Here is a 17,017-nt window from a genome sequence, read left to right as displayed (position 1 = left end):
TCCTTGAGCAGGACGGCTCCATGTCCTATCAAAGGGGACCCAGACCTGCCCCACCACCAGCCCCTTCCTCCACACACGCACCGGGAAACACCCTCAAAATACAGGATTGCTTTTGTCTACAATGGCGAATCAAAAACTAAACATCTGCTATGAGCTGCAACATGTTTCAAGTGCAATTGAACGAAAGCTGCGGGATAAATAGAGATTCAGTGAGGCTTTCTGTTTATTTAACTGCGGAAAAATTAAAATTTGTAATCAGTGCTAAATTAGAGGAGTTGGGAGATCCTACAACAAACAGACGCCAGCTAGAGAAAATGGGATGAAAACTGAATTAGGAAATATGAAAAGAAAAAATCATGTCATGATTTTAAGAGCTATATTTGCAACGTCCTCGGTCCCTGGCGGGACTGCACCCCCGTCCCCAGGCAGCACCGCGGGCTGGGGGAGCAGGATCGGCCCCGCAGGACACGCTGCTCTGAGCCGGAGCTGGGGACCAGCTCCCTGCTGCTCCGTCAGCTCCCACCACGAGCAGAACATCGCGGCAGAGCACGCGACGCTCGCTGGTACCCCAGATCGCGTTCTGACGAGGCAGACAGCGCCGCAGGGCCCCTCGAAAGATGCTCGGACGCGGGATTACTCCCAGCACACACCCCAGGAGCCACGGGGCCGCACGCGTCTGGGACCACAACCAGGGGCTTTTATGGGGCCGGGCACAGCTGTGCAGGGGCTGCCGGCGAACACCGGCACTTGCCGGCTTGGTAGCATCACTTGCCAGCCCCGCCGCCCCCGGGTGGCTCCGTGGCCCTGTCTGGCGGGCAGGCGCACCGGGACCGGCCCTCGCTTTCCGCTGGAGTTTCGCTTTCCAACTGGCCAAGGAAATAACCTGAAACCTTCGTCTAACGCAGCGCGGTCACTTAAAGGCAAATGCAACAAAACATATGATTGTCTGGAGAATCGGCAGCAAGACCAGCAGGATTGATCAGGGTCATTTGGCACATGGACAAAATCTTCCTACTCCCTGGTTATCAGTCATACAACATACAACCTTAATTACACAATTTTGGTCCTCCACTACATACTTATATTAACATTATCTCTTCACAATAATGATACCTAACGCAAAAAATACTGTTAAGGAAGAAATAAAATAAGAAAAGAATTAGCAAAAAATTACAAGTTATATACAGATTAAAATAAATTCCATCAGGAAAAGAAACAACTCTTTCACTATTTTCAGTCGGCGCCCGCGGGCTCGATCTCCAGGCGCAGGGCGGCAGGCGGCGCTGCGGCGGCACAGGGGACGGGTGGGACGGGCCGTCCCGGCTCCATCGCAGAGCCTGGCGCTTTGGACAGTGTCGGCTCTCGGGCTGCGTCTGCCCAAGGGCTTTGTGCAAATAGATGAAGCAGTTCAGCTCACGCTGCCTGTTGGTCTCGGAGCCTTGGGCACTTTCACAGGGCGATGTGGAAAACCAAAAAGGAAGGGTAAGTTTTCTTGGAAAATACACGGATGCTGCTAATTTACCTTTTGTTCCTTCTGTACCAGCGCCGCCCCAGGCGCCTCCTCCGCGGGCAGCGCGAGGCGCCTGGACACATAGAAACAGCCTCACAAGTGCTCTTGGGTGCAAAGAGTGAATGACAAGGATATCATCCCTAACGCACCCTCTGCTTTACCTCAACAGCTGTCTCCTTGTTTTAGCATGCTGGAATGAGGCTCCGCTGCTCTGCTCCTTCACCCCGGCCTGGCACGGAAGCCTCCGCCTGTTCTTTTGCACGGCACACAGGCAGAGAGGCCACACGTGTCAGGTCTCTACAGGCAGATACACCAACCTCTGTGAGCTGCTTCTCTGAAATCGGCCATTAACCCAGTTCTGCAAGCAGTTATGACCTGATGCAACGCTTACGAGAGGCACAGGCAGCACTAAAATATGCTGGAATCAATGGGAAGAGTTCCTCTGGCCTCACCAGCCTTGGACGCGACCTGCACAGAGCCGGAGCGCCCGCGCGCCGCCCGGCTCCTGGAGGCTGTTGCTGATGCAGAACTGCATGGCCGAGATGCAGAGACGCGTTTTCACGCAGTGGTGGGACAGTCCAGTCCTTGGCATTCCTGACCTTTCCTTGCTGCAACCAGAATATTCTCAGGACACACATTCTGAGTGGCCAACATCATCCTTTGCAAGCCCTGATGGCTTTCCTGACTGCTCCGTAATTCAGCTTTACCTGCAGCGCTCCAACAGCAGGCGGTAGCTGCGGTGTGGAACAGCACGAACAGCACAGGCTTTCTGGAGGCTGCTCTGTATCGGTAAAGAAGATGAGACTTGGAAGCGATTTTAAATCACTCATAAAATATTTGCAAGCGATTTTAGAGTCAGAGAGACAATTCAATTCTTAGCTCTGTGCTTGAATAGTGGTCTGTACCCCTGAGGTTGCCAACCCAAGGAAATGTTAATCTTTCTACTTAAATTACAGGCCATATAGCAGTGTGCGGTGCACAAGCGACCATCCAGCATACCAAAACAACTGCACGAGCCAGAAATTTCCACCACAATTCCCAGACACCAGCAACACTGGAAGGATGTCACTCTCAAAACCCTGGGAGATGAACCAGAAGATGGACCTGAATCGCCTGCAGCACCACGCACGGCGCACACGCGGTTCACCCCCGGCCCCTCCGCCGGGGACGCTGGAGCATCTTCAGCGTCTCGGCAGCTCGGTGGTGGGGCCTGGTGCCACCGTCCCCCCCGTCCGGCTGAGCGGGATCTTTCTGAAACGCTCGGATGTTCGGATCCAAGCAGCAGCTCGGGCTCGCACGCACCAGCAGAGATGGGAAGACTGTTCACCTCGCAGCGCAGGCACAGACGGGACGCGCGGGGCACAGCGGTGACCATGAACCACGGCGGTGACCGTGAGCCACAGCGGTGACCGTGAACCACGGCGGTGACCGTGAGCCACGGCGGTGACCGTGAACCACGGCGGTGACCGTGAGCCACGGCGGTGACCATGAACCACGGCGGTGACCGTGAGCCACGGCGGTGACCGTGAGCCACGGCGGTGACCGTGAACCACGGCGGTGACCCACCCCCAGCCGGGACACCACGGACGTGTATGGTGACCGCAGGCAGCGTGGCCTCACGTTCCAGAAGCTTTGCAGCGTGTCGAGGTGTTTTGCTGGGAATAAAGGACAGGACGGTGGTTTTGTGGGAGCACAGAATTCCAGATTCTCATGGGGGTCAATCAAATGGGTTGAATTTACCCTTCCCTGGTATAACTCCAGTGACTGTGTCAGAATTGCATCAGGGATGGGTCACGCCTGGCTCGTTTTCCTTATTACTTCTCTACCCAGCTGAACTGAAAGGAAATGCTACCAAATGGTTTCAAGCTTTCATTTATCCGCAGGCTTTACTGGCTCAGCGACACTGGTTTGTACTGTTAGAGGGGCCAATATTTGATTGCACTGTTGCAATTCATGTCTTGCTCATGCTATTCCTATTGACTGTGAAATCTCAGGGCTGCATTGGAGTTATCCAGTTTTGGAGAGGTTCATTCTGATAAATTAGAAATGAAAACTCTGGACAGATAGAAATGCAGGACGTGTAGGTCGGATGCAACAGGTTTCCTTCTCAGCCAAAAGTCCAGACGGCTCCCTGAGGCCCCCTCATCCATCTTCTGCTTGCTGGGAGTTTTGCTGGGACAATCGCAGCACCGCCGCCTCCTCGCTGGGACTCTGGCCAGTGCCCTGTGACCTCTCAGAGGTGGTTGATGGGGTTAAAGGTCCCCGACTCTGAAGCTGCTCCTGCCATGTCCAACCAAGCACCCAGAGAGCTCTGGGAGGACGCGTGGAGGGGAGCGTTCTCGGACAGGGACAGCATCATTGCATAAGCCTGGAGGAGAGAGCAGCGCAGAGCACACGTGTGAGCGCACCCGCCCGAGGCCACAACACCCGCGTGAAGCTCAGCAGGGGCTGTTGGGGACCGGCGGGACAGCCGGTGTCCCTGGCCTGGGCCAGCAGCCTTGCCCGTGGGGCCGAGGTTACGTCCTCACGCTGGGACGACACCCACCGCTCCAGCTACTCACATCAGCCACCGAGTTTATGGGCAGTTGTAGGGTTACTCGGGAGAGGCCGTTGTTCCCACTGGCTTTGGTAGGACCAGACCCACCCTGCGCCAGCTTCGCACGTGGCCACAAACCCACTCGCGTGGTTCCAGGCTCTGCCCTAAGGGCAAAGCAGCTACATGCAGAGTGCCAGTTACTCTGCTTTGTTCTGGAAAAAGTACATGTAGGGCCAAGCAGGCGGGCCGGTCACAGCCGCAGGAACAGCAGCGCGACACCCCCGCCAGCTCTGACCCCGCGGGCAGCGGGACGCTCGCTGTCACTCCTGCATGAGCTCACCGGTGCCCACAGAAACCTGGGGAATCGGGCATGAAATGCTCATCACTGTCACCAGTGTGGCCTTATGTTCTTGTTGGGGTAAATTTATTGCTGCAGCAAAATGTTTAAAAGTGTCTGCTGAGAAAAATGCGTGGAGACCTCTGTTTTCTCTAGAACAACCTGCTCGCTGCTTTCTAACCCCGATGCTCTCCCTCCTCCCTTCCACCCGTGTCCTTTCACAGCCCACACCGGTGATGTGAAGGCTCGGGCAGCTGACAACCTCCCGTACAAGCAATGCAGTCACCCCCCCGGGCTGCGCGGGCCGTGCCGCGCTGGGACAGGCGCTGCCAAGGCTGCCCGACGCACGGCAGCCGCGGGGCAGAGCCGCGCTGGGACAGGCGCTGCCAAGGCTGCCCGACGCACGGCAGCCGCGGGGCAGAGCCGCGCTGGCGCACAAACGCTGTTTCACTGATATATGCTGCATGAGAGATGGCTTGAATTGTTTCAGCTACTTACTGTGATTTAAGTGTGGCTACTCCTGCATCTCATACGTTATAAAACTGATTCAAAAAACAAAAATACCCCCCCATCCAAGCACACACTAGACTTAACAACGTAGTACAAACTCTAAGAGAGCAAGCTGTGCCTAAACAGTTAGTACAATTAGCATATTAGTAACAGGACACAGGTTAAGAGTCAGGCAAGTGGCTTGTGTTTAAATGAGTTTCACCTGGAACAAAGCTGCACGCCACCCTCAAGCAGACCTTCCCCAGTTCTGTGAGGGATCAAGATAGGAACTTCACAAAACCAGACTATTTAATGGGGCTGCCGCTGCCCCCACGTTCTCCTCAGAACCCCACGAGGTGCTGAGCTGTGATTTTGAGGTCTCTGGGTGGGTCTGACGGGGCAGGCTTCCATTTTAGGGTTTGCTTCTAGAAATGAGGGTGATACACGAGGAAACCCTCCAGACCTGCTGGACTGTCTATTTTACCTTCTGTAATCAAACCCAAGGACTCTGCAGACCAAACCTCGAGTTTCTTAGTATATACCAACTGAAGACCCATCCCAAACTATAAATAAACTATAGTCATAAAAACATTTATACAGACAGATAAAACCAGACAGATGCCTCTCTCTCCCTACATAAGCATGTCCTCACAGCACAGGCTAAATGATAAATTGAACTGGTGACCTAAAACTGATGCCCACTCCATTTCTCCTCAGTTTCAGCACAGTTGCAACAAGACACAGTTCACATGTGATTCACACGTTACAGTGAGAACTCCTGCTCGCTGGAGGGGGAAAATAAAGCTCAGCTAAAGGCGGCCAGCTGCTTGCGAACCCTGTCGACGTGCTGGCAGCGAGCTAGAGAGAACGGTCTGGCATGTACCTACCTGGTTTTTAGCCTGCCTGTACAGAGTCTGTTTTATTGCCTCAGAGTCTAAGGTGGAATTAAACACATCTTTAACTTCAAATGCTTCCTCGGCTGCTTTGCGAAGATCCAGCCCCTTCCCAAAATTCGGCATCTGCTCCAAATCTAACAAGCCGGCTTCGTCCTCCTCAACACACCTGTACCAAGGACCAGGGAAGGGGGGAGCTGCCGTTAGCTCATCTCGCCAGGGTTCTGACCTGCATGCACAGACCACGGGGGTCTCACAAGCCACATGCGTGAACCGACAGACAGACAGACACAACGACGACACAAAATGCAAGGAGCGAAGAAGAAGTGGAGAGCATGAGTGTGCACAAACAAGCGCTGGTGCCGGAGGTGCTGCTGACCCAGCGTGGCCACAGCTCGCTGTGGTCCCTGTGTGATGTCCAGTTGCTGCCACTCCTCGAGACGCTGACACCTGGAGAACACCGCTGCGTTTTGGCAACGACAACAGCGATGCACTGGAGTCATGTAAGATCCTACTTTGCATCATGGAACATTTGTTACAAATGCCAGTTGGGAAACTGAGGCAAGTTGAGGCAAAAAGAAAGCTAAATCTATGCTATGTGCAACAAACTTCTATTTTAAGGGTATCTGGACATGGTTTGACCTTGGGAAAAAAGCCTCACTTGTCCCAGAGCTCTGAGAACTCCCCGTGAAGTCAACAACATTTTGCTACAACTGGAACGGGCAGAGCAGCACAGGCCGGGTGCACACAGGCGCCTCTTCCCTTGCCCTGACCAGCGTTTGAGAGAGAAAGACTTTATCTGCTGAACTGTGGTGCCCTGAAAATGCTGGTTTCTGTGTCAGACTAACTGTTCTGATAGGAACTTCTCAGCTCTTGGACACACACCTTATCCCAGGCTCTCCCTGCAGTCCACTTGTTTCACGTCCCCACCATGGTGGAAATGGAATCTCTCAAGTGAATGCTCAAATCAAACCGGAGGGATGACACATGGCTCGGAAAATAAAACAAGAGCACTCCCAAGCTCCCGGTGACTCGGGGGCTGCGCCCGTGGGCCCTCCGGGAAGGGCCCCCTCACCTTCGGCTGTGCTCAAAGCTCATGGTGAGAGACGTGGGCTCCTCATCCTCCTCATCCTCGAACGCTCCCCGGGGCTCCGCGGCGGGCGACGCCGCCTCGTCCTGGGACTTCCCCGTCAGGCTGTCATCATCCTCCTCTTCCAGTTCTTCGTCTTCATCATCCACATCTTCCGTTTTCTCATTTGCTAATCCATGACACTGGGAATTGCCATCAATATCCTGGATTTCTGGCCTGGAATATTTGGTCGAGAAGGGGAAGAAGAAAGAAAAGAACAAAAAGACGCCAAATGTGTAAGTCATGCATTTCCACTGCACCGCATGACTTTGATAATTGTATACATATGTCTGAATACACAGACATATTTATGTACATATACATATTACTTAAACTGCAAGGAAGGGGAAACCAACATGTTTCAGGCATTTAAAAATCGGCCTTCACAGTGTCCTAAAGGCTGATAAGCATGTCGAGTACATACCAAGCCCAATGCTTTTCACATTTTACATCAGCACATGCCCCACTTCTTACTGGTCTTTACGTGGATCACATCACCAAGTGGAGTTCTCATACTTACATTTTGGACTTAAGCCTTAGTATTGGCATTAAGTAGTTATTTGTGAAAACAGGATAGCAGCAGGTGAAATATCACTCATTCAAAATAAGGCTTGTGATATGGATAGATTTGAAACAAACTAATAGAACAGAAAAGCAATACATGTCATGAGATAATTTTATGCGCTTGTCTACCTTTTATCTGCTAAGGTTGACGCTTGATTCATTTCACTATTTGCAATAAAATTTCTGATTTCAGAGAAATAGGAATCCTCTTTTTCATCTAAAAGTGCATGGTTGTCAGATTCCGAGTTCGGGGAGGAGGCGCTGGTCCCGAGGTGGTTGGTGATGACTCCGGAGTGCTGGCTCACTGCGAGACAGACAGAACGGGAGGTCCCGTCAGGTACTGCCAAACCTGGTACTGAGAGCAGAAACGAAGGAGGAATACTACACAACAATGCTCCCACCATATAGTAATGATTTAACATTGGAGAGGAATCTCATGGAGCAAAGCTCCCAAAAGAAGCTCATGTTTTCCTGACATGCACTACAGAGAGAAACGTAGGTGATATCTCACATTTACGGACAGCATACACAATTTCAGAACCACCACCCATTGTGTAGCTCTTTGCCTGTAACTCTTTCATTATATTTTTTCCGAGGCTGGGAAATCACTGAAGTGCTGCCATTTCTGCTTTGCGGCCTGACGATATCCACCCTTTGGAAACACCACATTCCACCAAGGCCTCCCAGGGTGACCAGTGAGACCAGCCCACGGTGTCCTGTCCGACCAGCCCACGGTGTCCTGTCCGACCAGCCCATGGTGTCCTGTCCCCCAGTCCATGGTGTCCTGTCCAACCAGCCCATGGTGTCCTGTCTGACCAGTCAATGGTGTCCTGTCCGACCAGCCCACGGTGTCCTGTCCAACCAGCCCATGGTGTCCTGTCCAACCAGCCCATGGTGTCCTGTCCGACCAGCCCATGGTGTCCTGTCCAACCAGCCCACGGTGTCCTGTCCAACCAGCCCACGGTGTCCCGTCCCACCAGCCCACGGTGTCCTGTCCCCGGCGCAGCAGAACTCAGCGCCGTCCCCTCCTACCTGGAACGTTCTCGTGCTCGTGCTTCTTCAGGTGCCGGTCCAGGTTGGTCTGCTGCCCAAAGCACCGGTTACACAGGTGACACTTGAATGGCTTCTCCTTGTTATGGATGTTTCGAACGTGCCGCTGGAGGTTGGAGGAAATGCTGAATGACCTGTCACAGTATTTACACCTGGAAAAAAGAAGCAAATGCCAAAGAGTGCTACGTGAGGAAAAAAATCTGACTATCAGAAAAGCAGAAAATGTTGGTCTATAAATCTTTACTCAGTTGAGGACCTGGGAAACACCAGGCATTAATCATTCCAGACAAATCTGATATTGTTGTTATTCAAGGAACACAAGGAAAGGATTAGGATTAATTAAAAAGTGAGCCGTCCAAACAAATAGGAGTTTTAAGCAAAAGAATTGCTTTTCCACACATGAATGTAAAAATAAGAAAGGTGAATTTATTTCCTCCACCTTTCTCATTTAGTGGGGGAAGTAGGCGAAATATGGCTGTGGAACCAGGAGAAAGAAGGGAGATTAAATGTATAAAATAGCTATTAGGTAGAACATCCCTGCGTGAGACAGTGATCTGGACATACAGAAAGCTCAGATTTACTTGTGAAATTCCCAGCGGTACTCAAGATGTGGGCAGAACAGCCCAGAGCAGCCCAGAGCAGCCCAGAATGGCCCAGAACGGCCCAGAACGCCCAGAACAGCACACCTTTACAGGTAATTATTATAACACAACAGCTCCCAAAAAAGACACCATAGTTTCCAAACAGGTGAAGATTTATTCCTATGTAGTGAATATCTGGTTGACGATGAAACAATGCGGAACGTTTCCCCCCGCGGGGCCGCGCTGGCGGTGCGGGAGCTGGTCCAGAGCCGCCGCCCCTCTGCGGTCCCGACTCCCTCCCAGCCAGGCCGGGCTCTGCTAAGCCAGGCTGCGAGCCGGGCCCAGCGCAGCGCGGCGCCGGGCGGGAGAGGGCAGCTGCGAGCCGCCAAAGCCGCACAAAACCCAATTCCTCTGAATCCGCCTGAATCACTACAGCTCCCTTTACATGCGTCACTCGTACCTCCACAAAGCTGCTTTCTGCTTCCAAAACCCACGAGCAGCAGAATCCTCCCTCCGCTACAGACCTTTGCAAATCCTGGGCACTTAGGGACAAAATAAAACTGTTCCTAAGCCCTGGTAAGTCCGGAATAAACCACTTGCTCTAGCAGAGCAGGACGTGTCCCACGGCGCTGAGCTGCCGTGTGCGAGGCCTGAGGACGCTGCTGCGCTTGGGGACGTTTTTGGAACCTCGTTAGTTCACTCTGGGAAGGGGGGACACAAACTCAGCACCAAACTGGGCTTGCCCGGACACTGAGGACACAGGATTGTTTCCTACAGACACGACAGGTTCAAACGCGGGAAGGAGGCGCGAGTGTAAGAAATGGATGCTGTGAAACACACAATTTCCAGATGTGCTACAGCTGCGATTTTTATTTGGCCTCTGAAAATAAATTGATATTATTTTTGGAAATAGCAGAGATACATTTATGAAACACTCTCTCTCACTGAATGTTTATGGATTCCACGCCCACCTTCAAATTTCCTACCGTTCAATCACCAAAAAGAATAAAGTTATTTCAAATAATGAAGCTTTATTATGATTAACCTAGGAAGAAAGCAGAATTTGTTCTTAAACTGCAGTTTTCTCAGCCTTCAAAAGTTTTTCATTTTTTTCAAAAAATACGAATAGAATAACTAAAGAAAACAAGTGATATTTGAACACTGGGGAGAACAAGCAGAGTTTATATACTGAGAGCTGAACATCCAGAGGATTCCAGCTCTTATTCTCCTCCTACCCGCGACCAAGTGACAGATCTGACCCCAGGAGCTATGGGGGTTCAGCACTTCGGGAAACCGACATGTCCCAAACAACCAGCCCCCAGTACCCCGTCACCCCACGGGGCTGCCACGGGAAACCGACATGTCCCAAACAACCAGCCCCCAGTACCCCGTCACCCCACGGGGCTGCCACGGGAAACCGACATGTCCCAAACAACCAGCCCCCAGTACCCCGTCACCCCACGGGGCTGCCACGGGCGCTCTGCCCAGCTCGGTTCCACCGGTGCCGCATCGCAGCCCCGGCTCTGCCGATGCCCCAGGTTCCCCTCCGTCCGTCCCCTCCAGCCCTGGGGCTCCCAAATCAAACTGCCCCTTCCCTGTGTCACCTTGTGCCTGGCACACGAGGGACACCTGGCACACGAGGGACACCGGGCACACGAGGGACACCGGGCACACGAGGGACGTGGGGTCCCCAGCACCGTGGTGCTGGGGCTGCCCAGGCACCCACATCGCTCGCGGCTGCAGGGACTTCAAAGGAGCCCCCGCGCGCGCACGGCGAGCGAGGCCTGGCCTCTGCACGGCCATTCATTTAGACGTTCAGGAAGCCTTTGAAAAGCTCCCTTTGACAGGCCCTGGCTCTGCCTGTGAGCTCTGCGGATCCAGGTTGGGGGACGGAGAAAGGACAAAGAGCTTGTTACAAAAATAGAAAACAGAGGGGCATTGGGAAGGAGCAAGAGCTGATGTCTTGAAAGCAAAGGGATGAGGGAGACGTACGGCCTTATTTGTGGTCCCAGAGGGGTCAGTACTCAGATCTCTGCTGGTTTTAATCTAAATAAATGACCCAGACAGAGGAACCAGCTTAAATTCAGGGAAGAGGTGAACACAGAGGCAAGAGACGAATCAAACTCAAAAGAAGTAGTATTTGCTTTGTAAACACGCTGACAAAATGCCGGTAAAGTTTCTTCCTTACCAGTTTAAAGTAACACACCAAGAGGCTAAAAAAATACAACGTGGGAGTGAATGATAGTGAAGAACGTGCCCGAGCCGGGACACGGGAGCTCTGAGGAGCAGCGGCACCCGCGAGCTCGGGGACACGCAGGTACCTGCGGGACACGGGGGACACGGGCGGCGGAGCCGCAAGCGAGCGGGACCGGGGGCGCCGCAGAGCGGCTGACAGCGCGCTCGGTGACGCCGCAGCCGCAGGACAGCGCCTGCAGGATTATACACTTGTTGGCTGATCGGTGTGAGCTGCGAGGACGGAATTGCGGCAATAAAGGATAAAACATGGGGACAGGCACCCTTCCTCCGGATAACTCCTTCATCTCAGGAGCGTTTACACCAGGGAGAAGTTTTGGCTACATTTGTAGAAAACGAGAAAGAAGAGATTTTGAGTGAACTATGTGCAATCTTCAATGACCCGGCAGACGTCGGCTTTGGTTGTTAGTTTGAGCTTAATGCAGATAACAGGACACGGGGGCCTGAAAGGAAATTAAAGGAAAACAAACTCAAAACAGACGTCAGGAAGCACATCTTTATGGGGGAATCACGGCAACGCTTCAGGACGGGCTGTAACTCAAGAATCAATTAGAGGGCATCCTGGGGGGAATGGACATTTGAAGGGAGAAAATGAAGTCCCGCTGAATCCAATGGGTTTTAGCTGTTCTCAGGCCAAGCTTTACGTACTTTGTGTGATTCTGCGATACCACAGAATGAAAACAAAACACAGAAGCAAAGCCACAGCCACAATAACCCTTACACTCCCGTGCTCCAGGCACACGGAGCTGCACTAAGATCAGCTCGGCTGGGCTTTGCTTGGTAAGCTCAGAACAACATCCTATTTTTACACCCTGAGTTTCCAGGTTTTCACAAGCCCAAATTCACCTGCATTTCTCTGCCAGCAGCAGTTGGGTTCGCGAGTCCTTTGTGAAATACACGCTGCCAAATCTGGGTTTGGTGTGGAAGAGTGAAAAGCAGCAGGTCTACTTTCACTGTATAGGATATTATCTTTAAATCCTTTCAAATAAGTGCATTTTTTAGGAAGCACATTACAGGTATTTCTCACTCTCCAAAAAACACGTAGCACTTAAGAATTAATTTGCCTCCTTATTGCTCAAGTGCTATTAATTCCTACTTTATACATAATTAAATAGACACCTCGGAAACGTAAGTGACTCGGTAAAAATATATCGCTTATCAAGGACAATCAGGAATCAAAAGCAAAGCACCTGATCTTCTGGCCTGCCTGCTCCTTTATCTACACTTGGACATTTGGGCCGTTCACGTCAGCACTAAGAACATTGAAATTCCTGTTTGGACGAATAACACAGACAGAGGCAAAAGAAAAATCATTAAACAATCAGAAGAAAAGCTGCAAGAAAGACACCAGGAGAACACCGAACAGTCAGCCGCCTCCTTTACCTGCATAAACATCGGCACTTAAAAACAAGCTTTCCAAACAGCTATTGCTGCAGAAGTTGGAAATCTCAGTTCTCAGGGAGGAAAATCAGATCAATGATAATTAAGCTCTCCTGTAACCGCAGCACTAAGCCTCCGGAGTGCTGTTAGAATGCAACATTGTCCAGAAGTCAAACCTCTGGTACAAAACAAACACACGGGCCGTTTTCTGGGAGAAGACCAGATCAAATAAACCTCTATTTTCCTAACCTTCGTTAAGTTGCAAGTCTCCTTTTTTGGAAGAAAACTGGACTAACCATCTCCGAAACATCGGGAACAAGCGTTTCAGTCCGACAGGCTGTACAGTGAATACACAGCATTCATTTAAGGCATATCAAATAACGCAAGTGAAAAAATCAGAATGGGGAATGGTTCCAAAATGTGTGTCTGCTTTGGAGAGGGTTTGTGAAATTCTTAATTTACCTCATGTCTACACTCAAAATTCCGGATGACTCTGTATGGAAAAAAACTGACTCTGTGTGTACCAGGGATCACAATGTGGGAGAGAGCGGCTCCTTAAGTTAAACCGAGCATAAGAATTCGATGTATTTGACCACATGGCCTTTTGCTGCTCATAAATTTGTGTTTCTCTTTATATAATAACTGTTACATTTGCTTTGTTGTGAACTTATGACTGTGTATAGAAATACCATAATCCTCGCTACCAAAAATGAAACTGTTTGAATTGTTACTACTGCTTGAAAATGTGCGAAACACTTACTCACATTATGGAGAACACAATGCTTGATTTGCAGTGAGCTCTCAATTCATCATTCTTTCAGTTTTGCTCATGTATGTACCTATTCTAACCACAAATCCAGGACGCAGGGCAAACCGAAGCCTAAAAATCAGACCAGCTCGTCCACAACCAGCAGAAAAGGTGGCTCAGGAGACTGAAGGCGGGCACCCCCTAACTTAGATTTTAAAGCAGATAGACCACAGGGCTTTTCTTTTCCTGATCCACTGCTCCAGACACCTCTGGTATGCATTAGGAAAAGGAAAAAGCCCAGCTAGCCCCAGCAGTTACTTACTGGCAAGCCCTTCAAAACAGCCCGATTTTCAGAGACATTCAGCACCTTCAGCTGTCCCTGAGATGAATGGTTAATGTGAGTGTTAAACAACGCTGCAAATCAGACCACTCGTTTGCCAGCATACATCTAAATATAAGTTAAGTGTCTATCTTCGAGCTGCCAGGCCTGATTATTTTTGGCTGGTACACATAATATACAATCCTATGAATCATTATATGTAATGCTACGGGACTGCGGTATTGTGTTGGCACGGCTTTACAGAGAGGAGAAGAAAGAACAGAGTGGTGGAAGAGGAGGGTGTGGGAAGGGGTTTGTTGGGGTGAGTGAGGAGGGTGTGGGAGGGGGTTCCACGGGGGCTGGACGAGTGTGGGTTTCGGGGTTACCTGTAGGGCTGCTCCCCGGTGTGCGTCCGCAGATGCCGCGTCAGGTTTGCGGAGCGCGGGAAGATCTTCCCGCAGTACCTGGGGTGGGAACCACAGAAGCGTCAGGTCGCCCACAGACGCGGCCCCACCAGCGCCCACCATCCAAAACCCGCTTTGTGCACTGACAGCTGCCGGCACCACGTGCTGGGGGCGGAAGATGCGGGGGCGAGCCCACAGCTTTTGCAGCAAAACTGAACACAGGAGATACATCAAACAAAATATACACCCACTCACTGCCCGCAAGAAAAATGCAGCGGGAGCCACCACAAGAACCTCTGGTAGCTGCAGGTAAAACTCTATAGGCAGATACAGGTTTTTATTCCTTTGGTGATCTGCTCCGCTAAAAGCTTTTAGCGCCGCAATGGATCTGTAAGTATTTCTGTGGACACAAGAGTGTTTGAAAAAGCGTTTTGCAGTATGCTGTGTTCTAAACTGCGTTATTTTGCACTGCTGAGACCAGATGTGGCTGAGATCAGACGTAGCTGAGGTCGCACTCACGTTGGCAACTGTGGCATTTGCTGCCACACACGAGAGACTTGGCTTGGACAATTGTGTTTGCTTGAGAATCTCCAGATCTGCTCTCGAGGTTATTAAAGAATTACAAAGAAAATAGAAGACGCTGATTTTCTACCAGACAAAACAAGCTATTTCAGAGCGAATTAGTCATGAGAATGCTCTGTTCTAATCCTGTTCTCCCTTTCCGCGTCCATGTGAAGCCGCTCCGCCCGTGCCCGCGGTGCCACGGGGTCCCCAGGGGGTGCCGCGGGGTCCCCAGGGGGTGCCGCGGGGTCCCGGTGCCGCTCTCACCTGCAGGTGTAGCGCTCCTTGCCCTTGCGCAGGATGGGATCCGACAGCGTGGGCGGCGGCGAGCGGAAGCCGAAGGGGTGGTGGGGAAGGGGCTGCAGGGACGCGCCAGCGTCCGCCTTCATGGCTGCAAAACTCTCCAGCTTCTCCGTCATCGTTTCTATGGCTGACATCTGCAAGTGCAAGGCGAGAGCTCGTGTCATCAAAACCCACGGGAAGAACAGCATCTGATGCATCAAACATGGCTTTTAGCGCCAGGATGCTGGGCAGAGCCTGTTGCTGGGGTTTGCTCGCACTCCCAGAAGCTGGTTGCACAGCGTGAAACGAGCCACTGAATCCAGCCCGGAAAAACACTGCACCGGGCTCAGGGAAATCAGAACAGATACAAGCCATGCCCTAAGCATCGCATCTTAGAAATTAGGCGCTTGTTCACCTTTTGCAATGTGCATGTGCTTACTTGCAGCACTTTAGATTAAAAATTATCTCAGAACACTTTTGGTTTCTTTTTTTCCAGGGCTGACACTGAAATCAGACACCATGGCCAACCGCTGGGTGCCAAACTCAGCACCCAAAGCCTCTTCCCAGACTCAACCAAAGTCTGGGCAAGCGAGGACATTTGGTTTCTGACCCAGGGGCTGGGAGAGCAGGACTCGGATCAGCCCCGGGACGGACTGAGGCCGCTCGCCCAGCGAAGAGCCCAGCGCGTCAGTTCTGTGTGACAAAGGCTCGGAATGACAGAAGGACGGGTGGGAGACGGCTGAGCCCCCCGGATTCCAGCCAAAACGTGAGCTGTGGCGGGATGAGTTCGGGCGGGAGCACCAGGACCCACAGGTGGGTGCCGCTGGGATGGGGCGGCACACGGACAGGCCGAGGGACGAGATGCCACGTGAAATGTTTCTGGAAGCCCATATCAGCTTCGGGTTGTGTCTCAGCCATGGCCACATCCTCACATAAACACTGGATGAAATACCAGACCACAAAGAGGGAGAAAACCTGGGGAGACAGGAGGAGGGGAAAGCTAAAGAGGCAAGAAAAGAGCCGGCGTGTGAACGAAAAGAGGCTCCGCATAAAGATCCTACCTAAAGAAAAGCGCTTTTGCTTTCACTAAAGCGAGACAGGAAATCCAAATCCAAGGGAGAGGCGCAGCTCAGAGCACCGGCTGACATCCCCAGCGCTCGGTTCCATGCGCCTCGAGAGCACTTTCGAGGCTCCGAGCAGAGAACACGGATCAAACAAACAAGGCGGCAGTAAAGCTGCCTCCTCTCAGCCGACACGGAGCCCGAGCGGGACACGGCGGAAGGCGGTAGGAAGCCATAGATCACATCTCGATGCTCTATTGTACAGGAAGGGCTGACCTTTTGCACGTTTGCACTTTATTAAACTGGGCTCGGGGCGGGGAGAGAGAGCCAAGATATTGTTTAAAATGTATGACTATGAAAAAAAAAGTTGTCTTAATCACCGCAGAATACATTGTGGAAGGCTGACAACCATTCATAAGCTGTAAAAAAGAGGAGTAGTAAAACCCATTTCTCGATAATAGATCCACGGCCCCTTAGTTGGAGGCTCCCGGCCCATGATAAATAGTAAGTAATACTTAGCGCCAGCCACTTGAAAAGGTTACTTGATCATTTACAGCAAAAGCTCTGCCCCAGCTGCCAGTCATGTAACAAAACCATCGCACTAAAACGCTCTCGGATCTCTGAGCGCCGTGCCGCTCAGCCCGCGCCGCAGTACCTGCAGATCTCTTTTGTTGTGCCCTGTTCTTTAGGCACTTAGTCAGAGATGTTTGCTGCCTTGATAGCCGGAGGCTTATTTTAAAATTCTAAACGCCGGCCGCAGCCTCTCCAGTGGTAAAGGCACTTTGCTATTTAGGGAACAACCGCCTGGTTATAATAAAAAAGAAGGGGAGAAGAAAAGAAACTTAACAGGTGAGGAAAGGTTTTCCATTAAGTTATCAAAAAGTTACACCATTTATTTATGTTGTCCAGAGTTTCATTTA

General features: G+C 51.5%; 1 protein-coding gene across 1 annotated transcript in view; it reads right to left on the bottom strand.

Moving 5' to 3' along the window:
• Positions 1-3,743: 3,743 nt before the first annotated feature.
• The window catches only part of PRDM16 (PR/SET domain 16), a gene marked incomplete at both ends in the record, with an annotated part of 214,441 nt that continues 201,167 nt past the window's right edge, over positions 3,744-17,017 (bottom strand). Inside the window, 7 exons of the mRNA XM_082069877.1 lie at positions 3,744-3,878; positions 5,760-5,934; positions 6,841-7,071; positions 7,588-7,762; positions 8,491-8,660; positions 14,176-14,253; positions 15,022-15,191. Coding sequence (XP_081926003.1) covers positions 3,744-3,878; positions 5,760-5,934; positions 6,841-7,071; positions 7,588-7,762; positions 8,491-8,660; positions 14,176-14,253; positions 15,022-15,191 — 1,134 coding nt within the window. The remainder of the gene's footprint in view (positions 3,879-5,759; positions 5,935-6,840; positions 7,072-7,587; positions 7,763-8,490; positions 8,661-14,175; positions 14,254-15,021; positions 15,192-17,017) is intronic.

The sequence above is a fragment of the Streptopelia decaocto genome (assembly GCF_964273445.1).
Source record: "Streptopelia decaocto genome assembly, chromosome: 20".
In the NCBI taxonomy this organism is placed as follows: domain Eukaryota; kingdom Metazoa; phylum Chordata; class Aves; order Columbiformes; family Columbidae; genus Streptopelia; species Streptopelia decaocto.
This window is presented reverse-complemented; position numbering and strand designations above follow the sequence as displayed.